The 27509-nt window shown below is 41.4% G+C and overlaps 1 protein-coding gene across 1 annotated transcript in view; it reads left to right on the top strand.

The window, feature by feature from the left end:
- LOC121328898 (von Willebrand factor A domain-containing protein 5B1-like) overlaps positions 1 to 27509 on the top strand; it is a 119866-nt gene that overhangs the window by 35404 nt on the left and 56953 nt on the right. Inside the window, exons 5-9 of the mRNA XM_041274038.1 lie at positions 7126 to 7345; positions 7945 to 8099; positions 8193 to 8324; positions 13840 to 13964; positions 20032 to 20208. Coding sequence (XP_041129972.1) covers positions 7126 to 7345; positions 7945 to 8099; positions 8193 to 8324; positions 13840 to 13964; positions 20032 to 20208 — 809 coding nt within the window. The remainder of the gene's footprint in view (positions 1 to 7125; positions 7346 to 7944; positions 8100 to 8192; positions 8325 to 13839; positions 13965 to 20031; positions 20209 to 27509) is intronic.

Here is a 27509-nt window from a genome sequence, read left to right as displayed (position 1 = left end):
ACGCTGGGCAACATGAAAAAAACAAACAAAACAAAAAACATGGTTTCTGTGCTTACCTTTTTATTGCCACAGTGTTTGAAAATTAAAAGATTTCAACAAAATAAGTAATAAGAAAAGTACATGGAAATGAATACTACGCACAAGACTAAATAATAATATCCCAAAGCAAAGAAATCAGTAATAAATACATTAAGACTACTAAGATTATCTACAATGAACTAAATTAAAGCTCTGCCTGAAGTGAACATTGATATGCTCTATATGAAAAGACAGGCACGTTTTATAGGAAGATATAAATATGACTGGATATAAACCAGGAGTGATGTGGCAAGTTTTATTTCCTTAAAGTTAGAAGCACTGATTTTAAGAGAATCATTCTGAAATTCATACCGACACAAAGAAACAGTGCTTAACAACGTTAGTCCAGAAAGTGTCAACTCTGATATGAACTAGCTAATCGGAAACTTCCTCGTCCCCTCGAGTCCTTATTGTAAAGGCATGAAACTTACAGTTTCATTGCTAAGTGATTATGAGAGAATCTCTTCTAGTTAATTCTATAGAAGTTGCCTTGACTAATTACTAGAATACTATTATTGTTTGTAACAGGGAGGTTGTGTTACTGTGTGGGTATCCTCTGAGAGATGAAAGACACACAGAGGGTTTGATGTTGAAACACTGTGAGGACCTGTAACAGGGGGGTTGTCTTACTGTGTGGGTATCCTCTGAGAGATGAGAGACACACAGAGGGTTTGATGTTGAAACACTGTGAGGACCTGTAACAGGGGGGTTGTCTTACTGTGTGGGTATCCTCTGAGAGATGAGAGATACACACAGAGGGTTTGATGTTGAAAAACTGGGAGGAGCTGTAACAGGGGGTTGTGTTACTGTGTGGGTATCCTCTGAGAGATGAGAGACACACACAGGGTTTGATGCTGAAACACTGTGAGGACCTATAACAGGGGGGTTGTGTTACTGTGTGGGTATCCTCTGAGAGATGAGAGACACACAGAGGGTTTGATGTTGAAACACTGTGAGGACCTGTAACAGGGGGGTTGTGTTACTGTGTGGGTATCCTCTGAGAGATGAGAGACACACATACAGAGGGTTTGATGTTGAAACACTGTGAGGACCTGTAACAGGGGGGTTGTGTTACTGTGCGGGTATCCTCTGAGAGATGAGAGACACACAGAGGGTTTGATGTTGAAACACTGCTTGCCATTAATTACAAGGGATTGCAGTGGTTGGTGGTCGCTACTAGGGTACCAGCAATGGTAGCCCTAATGCGGAAGGACATATAAACAAGTGTACATATTTATAAAAAGGCAAAACAAACACTATAAAAACTACTAAGAAACACAAGGTGGTCAAGCTTAGGCTGTACACTACTCCCACTAAACGGAGGTCCCGCACCAGGACTTTTTCCCCTGCTAAAACTAAATGAGCTGGTGTGGGGTTCCAATTCTCTGAACTTTATCATAGGGGTTAATAGTATAAATGAGCCGGTTAAACACTCAGTGATAATCTGCAGCTCACCCTGGTTCCACACCCTTCACCTTTTGGTTTGGTGAAGAAAACACCACAAGCACAACACAAAGAAAGACAAACCAAGGACTGGCTTTCCAGCCTCATTTTAAAGGCAGGTGACCAGGGTTCATTGATTATAAAATCTGCAATTGACACCTGGCCACCTGCTGCATATTCCTTTGAATTAGGCATGAGGAAAGTCTCACCTCCTAGTCCTGCAAATCAAACAAAACCATATTCTTTACAGGGGCAGGCCTCACCCCTGCCGCAGTGTTGTACAAATAAATCATTATTGCTTATATATATCAACCTCAGGTCAGAACTTGAATCATGGGGCATTAATAGCCTACTATTTGTTCTAGCATGTAAATCCATATACTGCCTATAGAAAGTCTACACCCACTTTCAAAATTTCCACCTTTTTTTGCCTTATAGCATGGAATTAAAATGCATTAAAATGTTTTTTTTTTCCATTTATCTACATATCCTACCTCACAACTTCCAAGTGAAAAAAATATTATAGAAATTTGTAGAAAATGAATTAAAACCCCCTTGTAATAGCAATCTTAAATTAGCTCAGGTGTAACCAATCGCCTTCAAAATCACACACCAAGTTAAGTGGCCCCCACTGGTGTTAAATTGTAGTGATTCACATGATTTCAGGATAAATTCAGCAGTTCCTGTAGGTTCCCTCTGCTGGGTAGTGCATTTCAAAGCAAGGACTCAACCATGAGCACCAAGGAGCTTTCAAAAGAACTCTGGGACAAAGTTGTTGAAAGGCACAGATCAGGGATGGGTATAAAAAAATATCAAAGGTCTTGCACGTTCAAGAAAATTATTAAGAAGTGGAAGGTGTATGGCACCACCAAGACCCTGCCTAGATCAGGCCGTCCCTCTAAACTGGATGACCGAGCAAGAAGGAGACGGATCTGAGAGGCTACCAAGAGGCTAATGGCACCTTTGCAAGAGCTACAGGCTTTAATGGCCAATACTGGTCAAAGTGTGCATGTGACAACAATATCCCAAGCACTCCACAAATCTGGCCTGTATTTTATTCAAGAAAGCCCACCTTGAATCCTGTTTGAAGTATGCAAAAAAACACTCAGGAGATTCTGTAGCCATGTAGCAAAAAGTTTTTTGGTCTGACAAAACTAAAATGCAACTTTTTGGCCTAAATGCAAAGCATTATGTTTGGCGCAAACCCAACATAGCGCATCACCCAAAGAACACCATCCCTACTGTGAAGCATGGTGGCAGCAGTATCATGTTATGGGATGTTTCTCATTAGCAGGGAGTGGGGCACTTGTCAGGATCGAGGGAAAGTGAATGGAGCAAAGTACAGAAAAGTGCTTGAGGAAAACCTGCTGCCCTCTTAAAGAAAGCTGGAACTGGGACAGAAGTTCACCTTTCAGCATGACAACGACCCAAAGCACACAGCCAAAGCTACACTGGAGTGGCTAAGGAACAAAAAGGAAAATGTCCTTGAGTGGCCCAGTCAGAGCCCCGACCTAAATCCAATCGAAAATTTGTGGCATTACTTGAAGATTGCTGTCCATCAACGCTCCCCAAGGAGCTTGACAGAGCTTGAACAATTTTGTAAAGAAGAATGTTCAAATATTGCCAAATCTAGGTGTGCAAAGTTGATAAAGACCTATCCCAACAGACTCACAGCTGTAATTGCTGCCAAAGGTGCTTCCTCCAAGTATTAACTCAGGGGGGTGGAGACTTAACCAATTATGATCTTTAAGTTTTGCATTTTTAACATATAATTTTTTTCTCAATAAAAACTTTTTTCCCCTTAACAGTGTGGAGTATGGTGTGTAGATAAGTGGAAGAAAATCCTAATTTAAATGCATGAAACTGAGGCACTGCCACAACAAAATGAGAAAAAAGATCAAGGCGATGTAGATTTTCTATAGGCACTGTATATATATATATATATATATATATATATATATATATATATATATATATATATATACACACACACACACACACACACACACACATACTTTTTGTTATACACAATAAAACATTACACGTTTTGAAAGGTACTTCGTAATTTAATAAGAAATGTAATACAGTAATATAGTATACGCAACACATACGACACACAACTGAATATAACAAAAACATGGAACGTAGACTTACTTGATTGATGAATCTTGAATGATGTCATTTGTAGAATTTTTTTTTTTTACAGCCTATGGAAGATTTTTTAAATCACTATAGCCCTGTGAAGAGGCTGGCTGTGGGGGCGACATCAGACCAGAAATGAATGCAAGGGTACGGGATATAGGGTTAAACTGAGCCGCAATGGCTGCGCGCAGATTTATTAAATAACAAGTAAAAGATTTAAACAAAACAAAACTACACAAAACAAAAGGCATGTTAGACAAGCAAATAAACAATGAACAGCAACAAGTAGTATGCTGGTTGCAAAACCAGCATACATAGCAACTGTGTATCTTTTTTTATTATTTTTTTTCCCTCCTGCTCCATTCTCGTTCTCCACTCTGAACACTTCTTCAAGCAGCCAAACTGCGGCTCTTTGATATTGGTGACGAGGTGACACATGCACGGGTCTACTATGGATGCGTGACTGTCAGCTAATTATATACCTAGCAGCTGATCAGTCACACATTCCCACAAGGTATTTAAAATATAAACAATAACACCTTGCTCGTGCTGCCACACAATAATAAAACACAAATAACTGGCTTTCCTCTGTCATATACACATAAATCATAACAATAATAACAAAGAAATATATACACAAAGAGGCAGGACACCCTGTCACAAGCCCACAGAAATCCACTGGGAAGTGAAGAGTCGGTTTGAAAAACCAAACTGTGAACACTTGCAGTCAACCATTTTGTTTTTTTCGTACCATGAGCAATTAAAAAGCCAATTTTCTTTTGGTCCTCCCTTTTGAAGAAGGTCCAATTTAGGCTTTGGATGACCTTTATTATTTTTTGTTCCTAATCTTTAAGGATTATAGAAACTCAGTACACTTTAGTAAGTAAACAGTTTTGAAAAAAAGACGATATTAAGTCTAGGTGTTATTTTGCAAGCAGTGACTTTCGCTTTATCTCTTAAAACTGAGACCCATTCATTTTGGGGCACCAGCGCACTGAAGGTTACGCACATATTACTCAGGCACTGTAACAGCCACCTACCATGGCTTGTTTAAAAGTACAGGCTCGGGGCTTTCCAAAGACATATTCAATGTGTGTATGCGGTACTCCTAGCTGGAAGTACAATCACCTCAAGTTAAGCCCCTCATCATGTGACAGAGTTCACAGCTTAGGTTTCGTTTTGAGTCTATTTGGGGCGGTATCGTTGGAAAGCTTAGAAGCTCAGCCCCCCATGTTCACTTCATATTGAGGTTCAATGGTGCAGTGTCAAATGGAGGGCCGGTTTAAAAGAAAAGCACCTTTCTTCTGCTGCAGCAAAAACTTCACGTCAGGCAATGGCAAAAGCAATGGAGAGCGCTGTGTCTCACAGTGATGAACAGCTGTTAGGTCTCATGAAAGCAGCAGAAAGCAGGCACACCTCATTCTACTGAATGAGGTACTGATTAGGGGATCACCTGAACCAAATCTTATTTAACGAGGAAAAGTATAAAAACCACTCCTGTGGTCATCACTATCCTTTTGCAATAGGACCAGCTGGATGGCGAAACAGTGTTAGTAGTACCTCAAAAGTAATTGGAATCAAAAAATAACTATTGACCATGCCCAAAGAGTTGAAAAGGAAAGTTTTGAGTGAGGAAAAGAAGGGTTCAATTCTGGCTTTACTGGCAGAGGGATACAGTGAGCATCGGGTTGCTTCCATCCTTAAAATTTCAAAGATGGCGGTTCATAAGAACAAGGTCAAGCAGCACAAAATGGGGACAACAAAGCTACAGACCGGCAGAGGGCGAAAACGACTCTCCACTGACTGGGATGACCGCCAACTCATTTGAATGTCACTCAGCAACCGTAGGATGACATCAAGTGACCTACAAAAAGAATGGCAAAAGGCAGCTCTGGTGAAGTGCATGGCGAGGACGGTTCGAAACAGGCTCCTAGGGGCAGGGCTGAAGTCATGCAAAGCTAGAAAAAAGCCCTTCATCAATGAGAAGCAAAGAAGAGCCAGGCTGAGGTTTGCAAAAGACCATAAGGATTGGACCGTAGAGAACTGGAGTAAGGTCATCTTCTCTGATGAGTCCAATTTTCAGCTTTGCCCAACACATGGTCGTCTAATGGTTAAACGGAGACCTGGAGAGGCCTACAAGCCACAGTGTCTCGCACCCACTGTGAAATGTGGTGGAGGATCGGTGATGATCTGGGGGTGCTTCAGCAAGGCTGGAATCAGGCAGATTTGTCTTTGTGAAGGACGCATGAATCAAGACAAGTACAAGGTTGTCCTGGAAGAAAACTTGCTTCCTTCTGCTCTGACAATGTTCCCCAACTCTGAGGATTGGTTTTTCCATGCCACACAGCCAGGTCAATCAAGGTGTGGATGGAGGACCACCAGATCAAGACCCTGTCATGGCCAGCCCAATCTCCAGACCTGAACCCCATTGAAAACCTCTGGAATGTGATCAAGAGGAAGACAAATGGTCACAAGCCATCAAACAAAGCCAAGCTGCTTGAATTTTTGCACCAGGAGTGGCATAAAGTCACCCAACATCAATGTGAAAGAATGGTGGAGAGCATGCCAAGATGCATGAAAGCTGTGATTGAAAATTAGGGTTATGCCACCAAATATTGATTTCTGAACTCTTCCTAAGTTAAAACATTAGTATTGTGTTGTTTAAAAAAGAATATGAACTTATTTTCTTTGCATTATTCGAGGTCTGACAACACTGCATCTTTTTTGTTATTTTGACCAGTTGTCATTTTCTGCAAATAAATGCTCTAAATGACAATATTTTTATTTGGAATTTGGGAGAAATGTTGTCAGTAGTTTATAGAATAAAACAAAAATGTTCATTTTACCCAAACACATACCTATAAATAGTAAAACCAGAGAAACTGATAATTTTGCAGTAGTCTCTTAATTTTTTCCAGTATATATATATATATATATATATATATATATATATATATATATATATATATATAGATAGATAGATATATAGATAGATAGATAGATAGATAGATAGATAGATATATAGTTTTTTTTTTTTTAATGGAAAAGTCCGTTTTCTTTTGCCATTCCCCCTAAAATGTCCCCCAGCACACAAAAATGAAATTCAAGCCTTGTAAGGTAAACTTACTTTTACAACATTACACGTAGGCTTAGCTTCCGTAGCCTCTTATGACAAGCCGCCACTGGTAAAGAGGCAGTCACAAATAATTAGACAATTATTAGAACTAACATTAACAGCGCAGCTAATTTGAGAGAGAACACCCCTACAGAAAGTGAAGCAGTCCACCTTGTGTGGAAAGTGAGTTCTGTGCAGGTTACGTAGTGTTTGAGTAGTTTTAGAATCTCAGTGCAATTCAACTAGACGGGTATATTTCCCTAACTGTGATGGTAAATATGTTTTAGCTCAACAGAAATAAACTCTTCTGAAATAAATCAACAAGTGTATTGTTCATGTCGTTGCAGGACACATTGTTTTAGATGAAGACCTTGAACGGACGGTATTAGTGGTAAACTTGGGTATGATTCCTCCATTAGAAACAGTTACTGTGCTGGTAAGCACTTCCTCGGAGCTCACAACACTGCCCAATGGCGCAATCAAGGTGGTCTTCCCTGCAGTCTGCACCCCCAAGGTCCAGCACTGTGGGAATGAAGAACCAAACTCTGCAGAAAACCTGTTTCGAAAGTAAGAATGGGTTCCACTTTACTGTATCCTTATTCCAAACATTGTAAAAGACTTTACAGGACGTTTCAGGATCACCCATGTCATGAATCTTACTTGTTATTCACTGCCGTTAGCTACAGTGTTATCAAACGTGCAGTATTGAAAGAAATGTTACAGCGTATGAGTCTCTAGTACTGTAAAGGTTAAGAAGATCTCTGTTTGCAAGCTTTGTTTTCAGGTAATGTTGCACTTCATTAATCATTTCACCTGATGCCTGTGCTTTTGAACTGAAATTCTAATTTAATATTGCAATCCAGTTCTGGCTTTGTGGTATCACCTACAAAGAGTCCTTTAGTAGAGTACCCTTAGAAAAGTTTACCACAGCAAAAGCATGGCAGTGTGGAAAAAAGAATAGTGAATGCATGGTAAAGCATAGGTAAGCATTGTAAAGCACAGAAAGCTGTGGTAAATGCATGGGAAAACTTTACTGTGATGATGTATTGTGGTAAACTTTTAAAAGGGATACTCACATACAAAAGCACACTTCTCAGCAGAATCGTATCAGCTATGTGGTGTACAGTGCCAGGAATTGATGCTATTCCATTTCACCACTTCTCCAGCAAGGACAGACACCACTGTGCGCTCGGCCCTCCCGATCAGACTGCGAACAGCAGCCAACTATGTCTCTCATGGCTCCTGGAGGATGAACCTATCAACTCTATAGACTATGATTTTACCTTTCACCTGGAGATCAAAGGGCCATGCGTTTTAGCAGGTCAGAACACAGCATGTACCATACAGCACTCATTGAACTTGGAAATAAACTGTCCTTTGCCATTGCGTACTAACAGCTTGTGTTTCTTCACAGGTGTGGCAAGTCCGAGCCATGCAATCCGAGCAGACGCTGACCCCTCCGCCCATTCCGCCAGCAGTGTGGTCATCACACTGGCTGACAAATACACCTATGACAAGCCAGTGGAGATTCTCATTTACCCCAGTGGTGTGTATATTAACCATGTCCTGTTGATTGTCCTGTTTCTTTCGCATGGTCAAGGTGGTGTGGAGGTGACCAGTTTAGGCAGCCTTTCTTAAATGAGAAGATAGTTCAAGTCTAGTGTTGCATGCTGTGCTAATCTGATTAGCTAGTTTATCAATATAAAGAGTTGGACATTTTTTACACTATAAGATAGAAACAAAGTTAGTGGTTTGGCTGTTGAATACTATTGATTTTTACTCAGGAAGCCCTTGATCTCCTACTTCCCCTGAACTAAGTGTCTTTACTAGTGCACAATTATTCTCTAATTGCACTGATCTGACCCACAGGGAACAACTGTTCTGATACATCTAACAGCTAGACCAGCCAGCCAGCCAGCCAGCCAGTCCAATCAATATCCCTGAATATCCCAGAGGGACAACAAAACTGAGCTATAGGACCAGCTAAGCTAAACATTGTGCAGACAAAACAAGCAGCATTTTAATCAAATTAGCGACTACATAGTGCCGTGAAAAAGTATTTGCCCCCTGTCAGATTTTCTGCATTTCTGCACATTTTTCACACTGAATTTGGTCAGATCTTTTTGTGTGTTGTGGTAGTATATAGAGTCTGAGCAAAAAAAATGACACCAAAGTTTGGTGCTTCTTTCATTTGTTTGGTGTGCAAGGTAATCAAACATGCAGTCTTCAGGTGTGAAAAAGTTATTGCCCCCCTAGTTAACTCAACCCAGTTAAAGGGATAATTAGGGTCAGCTGTTTGAATGCTTTGGTTAACAATCAGGCCTGATTTGGGCCAGCTCTGCCCAATATAAATCTGACTAATTTTAGTCCTTACCATTAAAATGAAGTTGTCAGCACACAGGTTCTAGAGGCACATCATGCCACAATTAAAAGATATTCCTGAAGACCTTCGGAAAAAAGTTGTTGATGCCTATCAGTCTGGAAAGGGTTACAAAGCCATTTATAAGGCTCTGGGGCTCCGCCATATTGTCCAAATGGAGAAAGTTTGGGACAGTAGTGAATCTTCCCAGGAGTGGCCATCCTGCCAAAATCTTTCCAAGAGCAAGGCGTAAAATCATCCAGGAAGTCACAAAGAACCCTAGAACAACATCCAGGGATCTGTAGGCCTCTCTCGCATTGGCTCAGGTCAGTGTTCGTGACTCCACCATCAGAAAGACAAAAATGGGATTCATGGCAGAGTAGCAAGGCGGAAACCACTGCTCACTAAGAAGAACATGAATGCTCGTCTCAAGTCTGCCAAAAAGCACCTGGATGATCCTCAAGAGTTCTGGAACAATGTTCTATGGACAGATTAGTCAAAAGTGGAATTTTTTGGCCAACATGGGCCCCGTTATGTCTGGCATAAACCAAACACTGCATTCCACAGCAAGAACCTCACACCAACGGTCAAGCATGGTGGTAGTAATGTCATGATTTCAGGATGCTTTGCTGCATCAGGACCTGGACGACTGAAGCACAGCTGGGTCATGCAGCAAGACAAGCAAGTCTACATCAGAATGGTTGAAGAACAAGAAATTTAAAGTTTTGGAGTGGCCTAGTCAAAGTCCAGACCTAAACCCCATTGGGATGTTGTGGCAGGACCTGAAACGAGCAGTTTATGCTCAAAAACCCACAAATGTCACTGAGTTGAAGCAGATCTGCATGAAGGAGTGGACCAAAATTCCTCCATAGCACTGTGAGAGACTGATCAACAACTACAGGAAGCTTTTGGTTACAGTTATTGCTGCTAAAGGTGATGTAACCAGTTATTAAGTCTAAGGGGGTGATTACTTTTTCACACAGGGCATTGGGTGTTGCATAACTTTAATAAATAAATGAAATAAGTATCCTAATGTTGTGTTATTTGTTCACGAAGGTCCCTTTTATCTAATATTAGATTTTGGTTGAAGATCTGATAACATTCAGTGTCCAAAATATGAAAAAATCTATAAAATCAGACAGGGGGCAAATAGTTTTTCACACGGTACAACACAGTAACACAATGTATATATATATATATATATATATATATATATATATATATATATATATATATATATGCATTCTTTTATTTTAACAAGTCGTATGCACATATCCAATTTGAATGACTTTTTAGAAAAGAAAGAACATCTCTTTTGAGATTTCCATTTAAACCACTGCTTGAGAGAAAACAAGAATAGAACATCAGAACATATGTCTGAATTTCCTTCTTGTTCATCTGTAAAAAATCTGTAAAAAAAGATTTACATCTCTGCCATAATTGTTTCTAGTATGTATATAGTATGAATCCAATTTAAAATCAGATCTACTCTACAGGATATTGGCTTTATAGTGTCCTTTAGCAAGGGGGGACACAAGACAGACTGTTTTATAACCCTCTTTCTATGCACTTTCAGAAATATCATATTTGTTTAGTAATTTTACTAATTTAATCATTTGAGGTGCAGGACTCAGACACGGACTCGAGTCACAATTCTCATGACTCGGACTCTGTGATCCGAGATCGAGAGTTCGACTCCCACATAACACTTGGACTTGGACTTGACTATAACTTTTTTTTTTTTTTTTAATGCAATCACGTTTCTATTAATCCAACTTTTAATCCATACTTTGTACTACTTAGAAAAAACTAGCAAATACTGTAGCCTTAATATTTGTACTCTGTAGCCCGGGGGCTGGCAGATCCACATGCACTGTGAAAACAGTGTCAAGTAGTGTTTCTCCTGGTGGTGCAGCTCCGCTTTAAAAACTACAGTGTCAGCAAAGCTAAACATTCAGTAAACTGCAAATTGTGAACCGTGCATTACTGATGAGCATGGGACAACAGCTAACCTCAATTGACACCTCAGTCGTTTGCAACCAGACAGGCAAGTAGGGTTTAACTTAAACTATTACTTTCCAATTAATTATATATTTTATTAAGGAATTACTAATATTAGCATTTTTATTATTGTATTAATAAGACATATTGTGATATCGACAATGTATCTAGATGCTGATGAACTGCATACTTACATCTTTAGTATTACGTCTTATACTGTACTATGTTACCTATACACAGTCAGCACACATATACAACCCTACAAAATTTTGACTTCAGTGACGGTTAAACGAGTGTGACGCACTGATTATTTCATTTTGACCCATTCCAACCCTTGTCCGATTTTTCAGGGACACAAAATTGATACAATGTCAAAAATACGTAGCTGAAAGGACTGTGTTTTAAAATAAGTGGGCTGCCATTTAGTACTGTAGTTGGTTTTGTTTGTACAGTACTATATTTTCAACAAGTATTTAAATTCAGAAAGATATGATTCAGAAAATATCACTTGCCAAGAGACAACCGTGGACACGTGGACTGTAACACAGTACATATTTATAAATCTGATGTAGTGTTAGAAAGTGGTACATTGTCAGAATGTGGTATGAGTACCAAAACTTGACCTGTGTCATGTCAGAAAGTGATAAGTTGTCACATAGAAAGTGGTAGACTGTCAGATTTTGCCATCAATTGCGATCTGATGGGTGTGTGAACAGGCTGGCTGTAGGCTGACATCAGGCCAGAAAGGAGTACACAGACAGGCAGTACTGGCAGGTGAAAACTGAGACGATGCGGCGCTCAGTGCATTTATTAACACACAAAAAAATAAAAGACTTATACAAAACAGCACACAACACTTTGGACCAAAATAAACAGACAAACAAAACGGACTAACATGAAACAGACAGGGTGAACGAACACAAAACAGACAGGGTGAACGAACACGAAACAGACAGGGTGAACGAACACGAAACACAAAACAAGTACAGTGCTGGTGCTTCCAGCACTCAATAATAGGTCGTGAGGGGCAGCTATTATTATTATTATTTTATTATTATTATTATTATTACCTCCTCACTCTCTCTCGTTCCTTTGCCCTGAACACACAACCCAGAGTGAGTAAAATGTACATCTATATATACTGTTGTGCTGGGATTCAATTACTAATTAATCATTCACTTGAATCCCAGCATGTGAACTAATTTCTGCAATCCCAGTGCTCACACACTTTATCTGCACGTGAAGTGATTATGCAATCCCCGTGCCTAAATACAATTTTATATTTTAAATCACTCGTGCTACACAGACCCATTTATATCCCATGCACCAATACCTATACACGAACTATAACACACCACATACAACATAAAACACAAAAATACGCACAGGGGTGGGGTACCCCGCCACAGAATGATAATACTAATATTTAGTAAATCTGTTATTTGTATTGGTTGGTATGAGTTTTTCTTTGTTTAATGCTGTGCCTGGCAAGTTGCAATTAACAGGTCTGTTTATTCATTAAAAAACAGAAATTAAGAACATAAGAACATAAGAAAGTTTACAAACGAGAGGAGGCCATTCGGCCCATCTTGCTCGTTTGGTTGTTAGTAGCTTATTGATCCCAAAATCTCATCAAGCAGCTTCTTGAAGGATCCCAGGGTGTCAGCTTCAACAACATTACTGGGGAGTTGATTCCAGACCCTCACAATTCTCTGTGTAAAAAAGTGTCTCCTATTTTCTGTTCTGAATGCCCCTTTTTCTAAACTCCATTTGTGACCCCTGGTCCTTGTTTCTTTTTTCAGGCTGAAAAAGTCCCTTGGGTCGACACTGTCAATACCTTTTAGAATTTTGAATGCTTGAATTAGGTCGCCACGTAGTCTTCTTTGTTCAAGACTGAACAGATTCAATTCTTTTAGCCTGTCTGCATATGACATGCCTTTTAAGCCCGGAATAATTCTGGTCGCTCTTCTTTGCACTCTTTCTAGAGCAGCAATATCTTTTTTATAGCGAGGTGACCAGAACTGAACACAATATTCAAGATGAGGTCTTACTAGTGCATTGTACAGTTTTAACATTACTTCCCTTGATTTAAATTCAACACTTTTCACAATGTATCCGAGCATCTTGTTAGCCTTTTTTATAGCTTCCCCACATTGTCTAGATGAAGACATTTCTGAGTCAACAAAAACTCCTAGGTCTTTTTCATAGATTCCTTCTCCAATTTCAATATCTCCCATATAAATTGTGGTGGACTTGGGACTCAGACTGGGGACCTTGGAGCTTGGAGCTCGGACTCGACGACACAAGACTTATGGGTTTGACTCGAACTTGACTTGGACTCGATGACCAGTGACTCCACTCCAGCTCTGCTTTTTTGTTGCAAAGTGAATTTAGAGTGCTGTAATAACAGTAGGGTTTTGGTGCACATAGCTACCCAATGCAGCAAAGACATTGAGGAAAGCACAACAGCATGAGATAGTACTGCTTATACAACCACTTGGAAAATGTCATACATTGTCTAGGCTGGCAGTTATCCCCTAGGCATGTAATAATCCTCTGGTCACTGCAGTTTCTTGTATAAAGCCATATGTGCAATAACACAGTCCAGAGTGCCCAGCCATACTGATAGTATGGATGGCTTGTGTGTTCACACAATGGCTTGCCATTATTATTGTATATTTCCCCTGTCTGTGCTCTTCAGAGCCCCACATGCCTCACATCCTTATGGAAGAGGGGGACCTGACACCAGAGGAGTACGAGGAGCACCTCAAAGGACGCAGTGACTTTATTAAAGGAACAAAAACAGATTCAAGCTGTGAGAAGAAGGTACAATACTATATCTATTTCTATCTGTCTGTCTATCTGTGTGATTGCGACAACACCTAACCGTAAAAAGGATATATATATATATATATATATATATATATATATATATATATATATATAATATATATTTACAAAATAATTTGTCGTATCTACAAGACCACATTTCTCAAAAACACATTTTAAAATGACATGTGGAGATAGTCCAAAGTTCAGAAAACAGATGGCAGGTTAATAATACTCTGAAGTTGGTTCCAGACTCAGCAAGTGGTATACAGATGAATACAGTGAGTACAAAACTACAAAATGTAATATAAATCTGACATTTAATCGGCATTTGTCTCTATCTTGTCTGTGCCATCAGTGCCCAGGGCTAACTATTGTGAAACATGGGATATACACTGCTGTGCAAAAGTCTTAGACATTGCACTTTTCTACTGTTATGATTATGAGCATCAACAATTTACTCAAAGCATCATGTGTCACATGTGTCGTTGTCCATCAAATCAACATATGATGGACTTAAAGGATGTGTTGCAGTAAGAATAGCTCTGTTAAGAAAGGGGAACAAAACTAAAAGGCTACAAAATGCACAAGAACACAGAAATTGGACTGTGGAACGATGGTCAAAGGTGCTTTGGATTGTTAATGGATGGACAGCGACACCTGTGCCTTCTGCCAGTTCTGTTGTCAATTCAACACTTATCTTCTTTCTATTCCTTAAAGATATTATCTTCAAGTATTGCTCATCCTTGTTAGACAGCTTTTTGGGTCTTCCAGTCCTGGGTTTGTCAATTACAGGTGATGATTCTCTTACTTGTTGATTATGCTTTGGTTACCACCTTGAAAATCAAGTGATGCGAGTTATGTCACTCAATGCTTTTCCTTCTTTATGCAAGTCAAGGTTGTTATAACAATAGAAAACACTAGTGGAGGCTTTGAATAAATTGTTGATAAAATTGCAACATGTCTAAGACTTTTGCACAGCAGTGTATGTGGAAAGTTTTACAGCTCCTTGGAAAGGAACGCTCAACTTTTGTGGAGAATTTTGTGACTAAGCAATTATGCTGCCATAGTTACAATTATTTTTGTGTTAGTACTCCAGGAGACTTCAGCAGAGTTATACTGCAGCCAGTCAGTCTGTCAGTCACACACACACACACAGACACACACACACACACACACACACACACACACACACACACACACACACACACACACACACACACACACACACAGACTGAATATGGAAAACACTGCAATACAATGACAAAAATAAGATGAATTTATATCACAGTACCATCCAAACACACTATAGTTTCCTATAGTATTGTAACAAGCAACACTGATGACATTAAGTTTGAGTTAGACATGCAATTGGCAACTGTGGTAGGGTAGGGGCCCAGCACAAGTAATCTTTGTACATAAAGCTGTACATATTTTGAAGTTCTTCAGGGATGGGGTTAACATGTGTACTTGATGGTCATTTAGACCCAGTTAGCAGATGTAACAGAGAAAGCAGCCTTTGTTCTAGACTCATATGGTTTAGAGAAGGGCTGGGAGCAGCAGGTACAACAGAAGCCAGCCTTTGCTCTAGAGCTCAGACAGTTTAGAGAAGGGCTGGAAGCAGCAGGTATAACAGAAGTCAACCTTTGCTCTAGAGCTCAGACAGTTTAGAGAAGGGCTAGGAGCAGCAGGTATAACAGAAGCCAGCCTTTGTTCTAGACTCATATAGTTTAGAGAAGGGCTGGGAGCAGCAGGTATAACAGAAGCCAACCTTTGTTCTAGAGCTCAGATAGTTTAGAGAAGAGCTGGAAGCAGCAGGTATAACAGAAGCCAGCCTTTGTTCTAGAGCTCAGATAGTTTAGTGAAGGGCTGGGAGCAGCAGGTATAACAGAAGCCAGCCTTTGTTCTAGACTCAGATAGTTTAGAGAAGGGCTGGGAGCAGCAGGTATAACAGAAGCCAGCCTTTGTTCTAGAGCTCAGATAGTTTAGTGAAGGGCTGGGAGCAGCAGGTATAACAGAAGCCAACCTTTGCTCTAGAGCTCAGACAGTTTAGAGAAGGGCTAGGAGCAGCAGGTATAACAGAAGCCAGCCTTTGTTCTAGAGCTCAGATGGTTTAGAGAAGGGCTGGGAGCAGCAGGTATAACAGAAGCCAGCCTTTGTTCTAGAGCTCAGATAGTTTAGTGAAGGGCTGGGAGAAGCAGGTATAACAGAAGCCAGCCTTTGTTCTAGAGCTCAGATAGTTTAGTGAAGGGCTGGGAGCAGCAGGTATAACAGAAGCCAGCCTTTGTTCTAGAGCTCAGATAGTTTAGTGAAGGGCTGGGAGCAGCAGGTATAACAGAAGCCAGCCTTTGTTCTAGAGCTCAGATAGTTTAGTGAAGGGCTGGGAGCAGCAGGTATAACAGAAGCCAACCTTTGTTCTAGAGCTCAGATAGTTTAGAGAAGGGCTAGGAGCAGCAGGTATAACAGAAGCCAGCCTTTGTTCTAGAGCTCAGGTGGTTTAGAGAAGGGCTGGGAGCAGCAGGTATAACAGAAGCCAACCTTTGTTCTAGAGCTCAGATAGTTTAGTGAAGGGCTGGGAGCAGCAGGTATAACAGAAGCCAGCCTTTGCTCTAGAGCTCAGACAGTTTAGAGAAGGGCTGGGAGCAGCAGGTATAACAGAAGCCAACCTTTGTTCTAGAGCTCAGATAGTTTAGAGAAGGGCTGGGAGCAGCAGGTATAACAGAAGTCAACCTTTGCTCTAGAGCGCAGACAGTTTAGAGAAGGGCTGGGAGCAGCAGGTATAACAGAAGCCAGCCTTTGTTCTAGAGCTCAGATAGTTTAGTGAAGGGCTGGAAGCAGCAGGTATAACAGAAGCCAGCCTTTGTTCTAGAGCTCAGATAGTTTAGTGAAGGGCTGGGAGCAGCAGGTATAACAGAAGTCAACCTTTGCTCTAGAGCGCAGACAGTTTAGAGAAGGGCTAGGAGCAGCAGGTATAACAGAAGCCAGCCTTTGTTCTAGAGCTCAGGTGGTTTAGAGAAGGGCTGGGAGCAGCAGGTATAACAGAAGCCAGCCTTTGTTCTAGAGCGCAGACAGTTTAGAGAAGGGCTAGGAGCAGCAGGTATAACAGAAGCCAGCCTTTGTTCTAGAGCTCAGGTGGTTTAGAGAAGGGCTGGGAGCAGCAGGTATAACAGAAGCCAGCCTTTGTTCTAGAGCGCAGACAGTTTAGAGAAGGGCTAGGAGCAGCAGGTATAACAGAAGCCAGCCTTTGTTCTAGAGCTCAGGTGGTTTAGAGAAGGGCTGGGAGCAGCAGGTATAACAGAAGCCAGCCTTTGTTCTAGAGCTCAGATAGTTTAGAGAAGGGCTGGGAGCAGCAGGTATAACAGAAGCCAGCCTTTGTTCTAGAGCTCAGATAGTTTAGTGAAGGGCTGGGAGCAGCAGGTATAACAGAAGCCAGCCTTTGTTCTAGAGCTCAGATAGTTTAGTGAAGGGCTGGGAGAAGCAGGTATAACAGAAGCCAGCCTTTGTTCTAGAGCTCAGATAGTTTAGAGAAGGGCTGGGAGCAGCAGGTATAACAGAAGCCAGCCTTTGTTCTAGAGCTCAGATAGTTTAGTGAAGGGCTGGGAGCAGCAGGTATAACAGAAGCCAGCCTTTGTTCTAGAGCTCAGATAGTTTAGTGAAGGGCTGGGAGCAGCAGGTATAACAGAAGCCAGCCTTTGTTCTAGAGCTCAGATAGTTTAGTGAAGGGCTGGGAGCAGCAGGTATAACAGAAGCCAGCCTTTGCTCTAGAGCTCAGACAGTTTAGAGAAGGGCTGGGAGCAGCAGGTATAACAGAAGCCAGCCTTTGTTCTAGAGCTCAGATAGTTTAGAGAAGGGCTGGGAGCAGCAGGTATAACAGAAGCCAGCCTTTGTTCTAGAGCTCAGATAGTTTAGTGAAGGGCTGGGAGCAGCAGGTATAACAGAAGCCAGCCTTTGTTCTAGAGCTCAGATAGTTTAGTGAAGGGCTGGGAGCAGCAGGTATAACAGAAGCCAGCCTTTGTTCTAGAGCTCAGATAGTTTAGTGAAGGGCTGGAAGCAGCAGGTATAACAGAAGTCAACCTTTGCTCTAGAGCGCAGACAGTTTAGAGAAGGGCTAGGAGCAGCAGGTATAACAGAAGCCAGCCTTTGTTCTAGAGCTCAGGTGGTTTAGAGAAGGGCTGGGAGCAGCAGGTATAACAGAAGCCAGCCTTTGTTCTAGGGCTCAGATAGTTTAGTGAAGGGCTGGGAGCAGCAGGTATAACAGAAGTCAGCCTTTGTTCAGACCTTTGCTCTAGAGCTCAGACAGTTTAGAGAAGGGCTAGGAGCAGCAGGTATAACAGAAGCCAACCTTTGTTCTAGAGCTCAGATAGTTTAGAGAAGGGCTGGGAGCAGCAGGTATAACAGAAGCCAGCCTTTGTTCTAGAGCTCAGATAGTTTAGTGAAGGGCTGGGAGCAGCAGGTATAACAGAAGCCAGCCTTTGTTCTAGAGCTCAGATAGTTTAGTGAAGGGCTGGAAGCAGCAGGTATAACAGAAGCCAGCCTTTGTTCTAGAGCTCAGATAGTTTAGTGAAGGGCTGGGAGCAGCAGGTAGCCTGGGCTTGGGTGCCTCTTAATTTTGTATTTAGTTTTGATTGATTTGTTTAACCCTTTTGTTTCTTTATTCTCTTGCTAATAAGAGTGTGTGAGAAGCACTGAACTGCTGCTCCTGCCACTAGCCAGCCTTGATCATCCCGCTGCGCTACCACAGCAACCAATTTCATAATTAATATCAAATAATCAACAATAATCAATCAGAACTCTGTTATTCAGAACCAGGGAGCAAAACAGTGACTCTTCACAAAAGCCTTAAAATACAACAGAAAACATGCATGTGCATATCATTAAATGTAGGCATGATAAACCTGTGATGTGTATTCATTCAAAATAGATTGTGACCTTTCTCATCACAAAACAAAAACAGTTTAGTCTAGCAACGTGTAAGGAAAGCATGTGTTACTTGGTAGCTAGTTACCTGACTCCTGAGACTCGAAATAGGGCACCGGGGACATAAGTCAATTAATGAGGCTTGCAAATTAAAAGCCATGGCGATCAAAAGTCAATTAGTTGAACACTTAGCCCTAATAAATACCAATGCCAGGTTGATCGACAATCATTTGAGAGAATGGTTTCCGGAAATGACATGTTTCAAGTTGCGAGCGATAAGTGGCCATGTCAACGCAAATGATATTTTCATTGCATCATTAGACAGATAATATTCACAGAAACTGATAAAATAAAAGAAAGACTGAGGGCTGTTTCACGAGCCCCTTGAACCTTTCTGCAACCCCAGCTTTCAGAATTCCTGCTTTAAATTTCTTAAAGGAACCCTCTCACTGTGTGTGTGAGTCTCGTGTGTCCCTTAAGACTGGTTTCACAGATCTGGAATAGCATTAATCTCAGCTGTATAGGAACACATAACTAAAACAAACATTCCAGTACATCTTTTCTAATATATAATACCATCAATTTGTAGATATCACATTGTCCTATATGAAAAATGCACAAACTTGTTTTTTAGTGGTAAACTGTATTTGTTTCCATGTTGCACGTCCTCTTGAGTTGCCTCTGGGAGTTCTTGTAGGAAAAACAATTCAGAGCGTTTCATTTTCACATTCTTTATATAGTTGTCCAGATCTAACTATCTCAAAGTTTGTCTTCTTTTTTTTTTTTAAAAAGAGCTCCCAGAGCCTTGACATTTTTCATAGGGGAAATCTGACCTACAAAATAATGGCAATATATATGGGTGAGATTTATTTTCATCTTTAAGGGGTGGTTTCATAGACCCTGATAAACATTAATCTTAGACCTATCTTACCTGAGATGACATTAGCTAGTCCAAGATGATAGTGAAGACAAGTGCTAATCAGGGTCTGTGTAACCTTAGGTAAGTGTATTTCTGTCTTTAAATGTCAAGTCACAGGCTAATGTAAAAGTATAGCAGTATTCTGATTCACTGTGGTTTTGACCAATTGAATAACTACCTTGTGTCTTTTTCAGGTTTTAACAAGCTCTCCTTATTTGTCATTTACAGACAGAAATCATCAGGAAACGTCTACACAAGGACATCATCCACAACCCAGTCGTCATGTTAAACTTCTGTCCTGATTTAAAGGATCTTCCTCCAGATCTCAAGAAGGTGCCAGGAGAGTTTATCTTTCTCATTGACAGAAGTGGAAGCATGAGCGGAGTGAACATCAGCCGTGTTAAGGTAATGTTTGAGGCTGCAATCACTTCTAAGGGTTTGCAGCATTTGGTTTACAATACAGGAGTCGTTGTTCTGTATGTCACACAGCCGTCACGCTGAATGCTTGATAGTGAATCACTGACACATTTTGAGATTAATCAGCCACCAGCAATTCTTTAAAGTAAGAACATAAGAAAACGTACCAGCAAGAGGAGGCATTTGGCCCATCAATGCTCGTCCGGTTACTAGAAGCTTAACTTTTTTGGGTCTTAAAGGATCCCAATAATCAACAACAAGGCTTGGTAACCCATTCCATATCCTTACCACTCTCTGTGTAAAGTGTCTCCTACCACCTGTCCTACCTTTCCCTGCACTGTGTCCCGGTCTGTGTTGAGTTAACTCTCCCGGTGTTGTATCCTGGTCTGTGTTGCGTTAGCTCTCCCTTTACTGTGTCCTGAGTTTACAGTATTGGTTAGTGTTAACTTTGTCAACTTCTTTAAAAACTTGAAAGAATTTGTGTTATGCCTATTGGACAAGTAGTTTTTATGTATTTATTTTTCCTGTGTTCGTTCTGTTGCTGGAAGGACACTCGGGTATATTTCTAGAGAGCCACGCAAGTTCCTGAAAACTGAATTGTGGAAGTCTAGCACCTACACACAAACATTTAAAAAAGTTTTTACATCCCACCCCTATCACGTCTGATTGGCTAGCTGTAGGAAAAGCCAATCTTCTATTGGCTACAAATAAACCCAGAAATGGATGCCAAGAGAGCCTCTGGCTATCCACAGACTAATCTTTTAAAATTAAGGTATGACCAGGGCTCTACGTTTAGATTTTTAACTACTGGCCCCTCGGGCCACTGAGCTAGTGTTTTTACTGGCCTGGATGCAATTTTATCTGGCCCAATATATTTATATATTTTTTCATGATGGTTTTTATTTTCAGTATGTTTCTAACTGTGTGTGGAAACCAAAGAGAGCCCACGTCTCAAAAGAAAGTGGCTAAACGAAGCCTTTCAATATGTTACTTCAGCCATTTAACATGTATATAGCAAGTGCTATAAGAAGTACAGTAATCCAAACTTGGGTAACATTGAAATTAGAAAGGTAAGAAAAGGCAAGATACTTGGAGTTGGAAAGGAGTTATTTTTTTTAACTCTGGACTGCAGTTCAATGTAAAACATCTACTGTTGACTTTCTGTGAATGGATGGAGTAACGGCAACATTTGCACTGACCATTAAAAGTACAACCAGGGATCCTTGTTTTGAATTATTTACAGGTTATTGAATAAACAAAGTAGCTTGACTTCGATTCATCTGATGTCAGCACTTGATGGCTAGTTGTAATTAATAATGTTAAACTATTGTAATGCTGGAATGTATTTTCTGTTTTGGCCAGGTTACAATATTTACACTAAGATTATGGTATACATATTATTTGTTAGAATTAAACAGATGTAGAGTATTTAGGTTGCTATATGATAGGTGTTATTTTATTCTGAATACACTACAGCAAAAATTATTATTTGGTGGTTTGCACAATATTATGCTACTTTTGCATTAATAAGAGATACGCTCTGTGACTTTGCTGCTAACTCATTGAGTTCTGTGTATTTTAATTCACTAACCAAAAGAAAACTTGTGCCTAAGGAAATAGGGTACAGAGCAAAGAAATCTCGTCTTGGACATTGTTTGTTCACTTTGTAAACCCGGCTAAACTTTACCGGCTTACACTGTTATGCTGTCTGCTTGTGCACACGCATTTGCCTTTTACTCTTGGTAGCGTTAAGGGACCAGATTTCGGGTAACCGAATACACAAAAAGGTTGCACCCTGTGTATTCAAACAGGAAACTATTCGGAATCCATATCCCTAATCCTAATAATAAACACTATTAAAACGATATTCATAATACAAAATAATAACAATCCTACTCAGAGTGTTGTCGCTGGTGTCGCCTCTCCCAAGTCTGCGCCAATCTTGCTGAGTGATACCAGCGAGTCCTGGAATGATTCTGAGGGGCATTTTTGACCTGAACACATCGGATCCCAAATCAAAAAGTTAGACAATTTGATTGCGTATCTGGGTATCCATTGTGACATCTTATTGTGAGACTGGATATGATGTAAACGAAATGTTGAATTCACAACAAATAAAGCTGCCGTTTTCTGCAAATCTGGGAAACTGACGCCAAACAAGGCTAGTCGTTACTTTTTTTCCCCAACTGTCATAATGTAGCCGCCACTCTAAATGTTCATCTTCATAATTACATTCTTTATGATTTATTGATTTCAGCGTTTTCCTTTTGGCTTATTGGTTGCTTAGTTCTAGAAAACGATAGGTTGCGAATGCAACCCCGGATCCCTGAAAGAGAAAATAACCATCAAGGTATGGGATATTGCCGTCAGGCAGTAGGGATTGGCTGAGCTTTATAGCAAAGCTGCCGATAGGCCTCCACGCGCACTGACGTGTAAGCCCGCACCTCTGGGAGCTTACTATACGCAGCACGGGGAGGCTCTCTTCCTCTTTTGCTCTTCAGGCCGTGAAGGCTTCCGGAGCGACCTCGTGGCTTGATGGTTATTTTCTCTTTCAGGGAACCGGGGTTGCATCCGCAACCTATTGTTGCCTTTCAATTCGAAAATAACCATCAAGGTATGGGAACAGTGTACCCAAGCAGTCACGAGGGAGGATTCTCGGCAGTAGGACAGACTTACGTCATAATTTAACTGTGTAGGCAATACATCTAGGCATATGCGGAGCTGCGCCTCAGCGTCTATGCTAGCAATGACACCTGTCCTAAGGTGGAGTAGTAAACACTATATTGGCATCATGAGGTGCCATAGAGTGTAGTACAAATGCTCCAAATAGTGGAGCAGAGGAATCCAGTACGTAAAAGTATGGAGTGTAGCCCAACTGGCTGCCGCATAAATGTCAGACACCGGCACTCCCTTAAAGAGGACCCAGGATGTCGCCATACCCCTAGTGGAATGCGCCTTCAACTGCCCTGATGGTGGAAGGCCTGCAGATTCATAAGCTAATTTAATAGCATCCACTATCCAATGGGAAAGGCGTTGTTTAGACAACGGCTGACCCAAGGTCTTAGAACCATGGCATATGAACAATTGTTCTGTTTGCCTCACAGTCGTTGTATGGTCAATATAACACCTCAATGCCTGCACGGGGCAGAGCATGTGTAACCGTTCTTCCTCTGGGGAAGAAAAAGGAGGAAGATGGAACGCGATCAGCTCGACTGGCTGGTTCATGTGAAACAGGGATATGACCTTTGGTAAAAAGGCTGGATTTGGGCGCAAGCGAGTACATGAGGGATGCACTGACAGTGCATGTAACTCGCTGACGCGTTTGGCTGATACCACTGACAGCAGAAATGTGGTTTTAATAGACATGAGCTTCATATCCACAGTGTGGAGAGGCTCGAATGGTGCCTTGGTAAGGGCTTCTAGCACCACATCAAGGCTCCGTGACAGTAAACTGGTCGTTTTTGGAGGTCGCAAACGTCTTGCGCCCTTAAGGAACTGCGATGCTAGAAATTGGAAACCTGGTGATAACCCATCAATGCGTACATGGCAAGCTGATATGGTGGCTAAATACACTAAGTGTAGAGGGAGATTTCCCTTCATCTAACAGTTTCTGTAGAAACTGTAATATTACTGCCATAGGACAAGATATTGGGTCATGGCCCCCCGCCAGACACCAGTCTTGAAACAACTGCCACTTATACATATACTGTGACCTAGTAAAGGGCGCTCTAGCACTCTGAATGGTCGAAATTACCACCATCGAGAGCCCTACGGCTGACAGGCACTCCCGCTCAGGGGCCAAGCTCATAGCTGCATGAGCTTGGGGTTCGGGTGCCAAAGCCGTCCTTCGGCCTGGGATAATAGGTCTGCTCGCAGGGAAAGCTCCCGCGGTTGATCATGCAGCAACTGCACCAAGCTCGGAAACCATATCCTCCGAGGCCACCGAGGAGCGACCAGGATCACTGTCGCTTGCTCTACCCTGACCTTCTCCAAGAAGGCAGGGAGCATCGGAATCAGTGGAAATGCATATAGGAGCCCTGGCGGCCATTCGTGAGCCAGTGCATTGACTCCTAGGGGGCTGTCGAGGTCCCTCACAGAAAACCATAGGGGGCAGTGCGTGGTCTCTCGTGAAGCGAAGAGATCTACTTGCGCTATGCCGAACCATACCCAGACGTGTTCTACCACCTGGGGGTGGAGACGCCATTCCCCTGCAAGAAGGTCTCCTCTGGATAGGAGATCCGCTGCATAATTGACTCTGCCCGGTAGGTGGACCGCGCACAGAGAGGTCAAACGCGGCTGTGCCCATAGCAACAGCCGCGCTATCATCTGGTGAAGGCGAGGGAACTGTACGCAGCCCTGGCGGTTGATATACACCACAACCATGGAGTTTTCTGACTGCACCAACACGTGCTTGCCTAGAAGCACTGGCAAGAAGTGCCGAAGAGCAAGGTCCACTGCTCTGAGCTCCAGAGTGTTGATGTGGGCTGACCTCCAGGGTCCTGACCACACTCCGTGGATCCCTGAGCCGTTCCAGACTGCTCCCCAACCTTGGTTGGAAGCGTCGGTGGTGACAACCTCCCTTCAGAAGATGGGACCCAAGTGCATGTCTTGGCGAACGTTCGGTGGAACTTTCCACCAGCATAGTGCCTTCAAGCAGGTTCGGGATACTGTCAACCTGTGATGTTTGTCTCTCCGCGGATGCAACGCGAAGGCATTGAACCAGGCCTCTAGAGGTCTCTGGTGTAATAAGCCCAAGGGAAGGGCTTGCGAGGTGGCAGCCATCAACCCCAGCATGCACTGGCACAACTCCATGCTGACTGTTTCTCTCAACCTGAATAGGGAGAGACACCGCTCCAGGAAGACAACTCTTTGTTCGACAGGGTCGCTTCCATGGAAAATTCCACGCAAAATTCTAGAACTTGAAGCTACTGCACTAACAGGTAACTATGATGTGATAGGTGTTACAGAAACGTGGTTATCTGAGAGTGATGGGGACGAATATAATATTTGTGGGTATACACTGTATAGGAAAGACAGGCAGGACAAAAGAGGAGGAGGGGTAGCGCTATACATAAGAAACAGTCTTGAAGCCCAGGTGTTAAACCTGGACAAAGAAAATAAAACCGAATCAATATGGGTCAGAATAACAGACAAAAATTCAAAAGGCATAATAATAGGAGCATGCTATAGACCGCCAGATTCAGACGGTGAGCACAATAATCTGTTATACAATGACATTAGAAATGTGTGTAGCAAAGGAGAAGCCATACTAATGGGGGATTTCAACTTCCCCCAAATAAAATGGGAAAACCCGGTGGGTAGCGCGAAGGATGAAATAGAAATGGTGGAAATGACAAATGACTGCTTCCTAACACAATTTGTGAAGGCACCCCCTAGAGGGGAGGCATGCCTTGATTTAGTCTTTTCAAATAACGAAGATAGAATAACTAAAACAGAGGTCAGAGAACCACTGGCAAACTCAGACCACAACATGGTCTCATTTGAAGTGTTTTTTAAATCCCCAAAAGTAAAGACTAAAGCTAAGGTTTACAATTTTAGAAAAGCAAACTATGAAGGCATGAAACAGAGACTAACAGAAGTAGATTGGAGTAAAATAGAGAAAACACCCACAGAAGAAGGATGGTTGTTCTTCAAAAATGTAGTACTAGAGGCGCAAAACAATTATATCCCTAAAGTAGACAAATCTAAATGTAAAACTAAATTGCCAAAATGGTTTAATAGATCAATTAAAAAAAATATTCAGCGAAAAAAGGCACTTTACAGAGCATTAAAAAAGGACCAAAAAGAAAGTACGCAGAAAGAGTACACGGAACTGCAAACGCAAGTCAAAAAGGAAGTTAGAAAGGCCAAGAGAGAAATAGAAATGAACATTGCTAAGGGAGCTAAAACCAATTCCAAAATGTTTTTCCAATATTACAACAGCAAGAGAACATTCAAAGAGGAGATTAAATGTTTAAGAGATACAAATGGCAAAATCGTAGATGAAGAAAAAAAAATAGCAAATATGTTAAATGATTACTTTTCACAAGTTTTTACAAAGGAAGATACTGACAACATGCCCCACATGTCATCCAGTTCCTATCCAGTTTTAAATAACTTTAGCATAACTGAGGCAGAAGTGTTAAAGGGACTAGGAGCTCTTAAAATAAACAAATCCCCTGGGCCGGATGAGATCCTCCCAGTAGTACTCAAAGAAATGAAAGAAGTAATTTACAAACCGCTAACCAAGATCATGCAGCAGTCTCTTGACACAGGGGTGGTACCGACAGACTGGAAAATTGCAAACGTAATACCGATCCACAAAAAGGGAAACAAAACTGAACCAGGTAACTACAGACCAGTAAGCCTGACTTCTATTATATGCAAACTTATGGAAACTATAATAAGATCCAAAATGGAAAATTACCTATATGGTAACAGGGTACTGGGAGACAGTCAACATGGTTTTAGGAAAGGGAGATCGTGCCTAACTAACTTGCTTGATTTTTTTGAGGATGCAACATCGATAATGGATAATTGCAAAGCATATGACATGGTTTATTTAGATTTCCAGAAAGCTTTTGACAAAGTCCCGCACAAAAGATTAATTCTCAAACTGAACGCAGTTGGGATTCAAGGAAACACATGTACATGGATTAGGGAGTGGTTAACATGTAGAAAACAGAAAGTACTGATTAGAGGAAAAACCTCAGAATGGAGTGTGGTAACCAGCGGTGTACCACAGGGATCAGTATTAGGTCCTCTGCTATTCCTAATCTACATTAATGATTTAGATTCTGGTATAGTAAGCAAACTTGTTAAATTTGCAGACGACACAAAAGTAGGAGGAGTGGCAAACACTGTTGCAGCAGCAAAGGTCATTCAAAATGATCTAGACAAGATTCAGAACTGGGCAGACACATGGCAAATGACATTTAATAGAGAAAAGTGTAAGGTACTGCACGCAGGAAATAAAAATGTACATTATAAATATCATATGGGAGATATTGAAATTGGAGAAGGAATCTATGAAAAAGACCTAGGAGTTTTTGTTGACTCAGAAATGTCTTCATCTAGGCAATGTGGGGAAGCTATAAAAAAGGCTAACAAGATGCTCGGATACATTGTGAAAAGTGTTGAATTTAAATCAAGGGAAGTAATGTTAAAACTGTACAATGCATTAGTAAGACCTCATCTTGAATATTGTGTGCAGTTCTGGTCACCTCGCTATAAAAAAGATATTGCTGCTCTAGAAAGAGTGCAAAGAAGAGCGACCAGAATTATTCCGG

This window comes from Polyodon spathula, chromosome 16, assembly GCF_017654505.1.
Source record: "Polyodon spathula isolate WHYD16114869_AA chromosome 16, ASM1765450v1, whole genome shotgun sequence".
Lineage (NCBI taxonomy): Eukaryota > Metazoa > Chordata > Actinopteri > Acipenseriformes > Polyodontidae > Polyodon > Polyodon spathula.
This window is presented reverse-complemented; position numbering and strand designations above follow the sequence as displayed.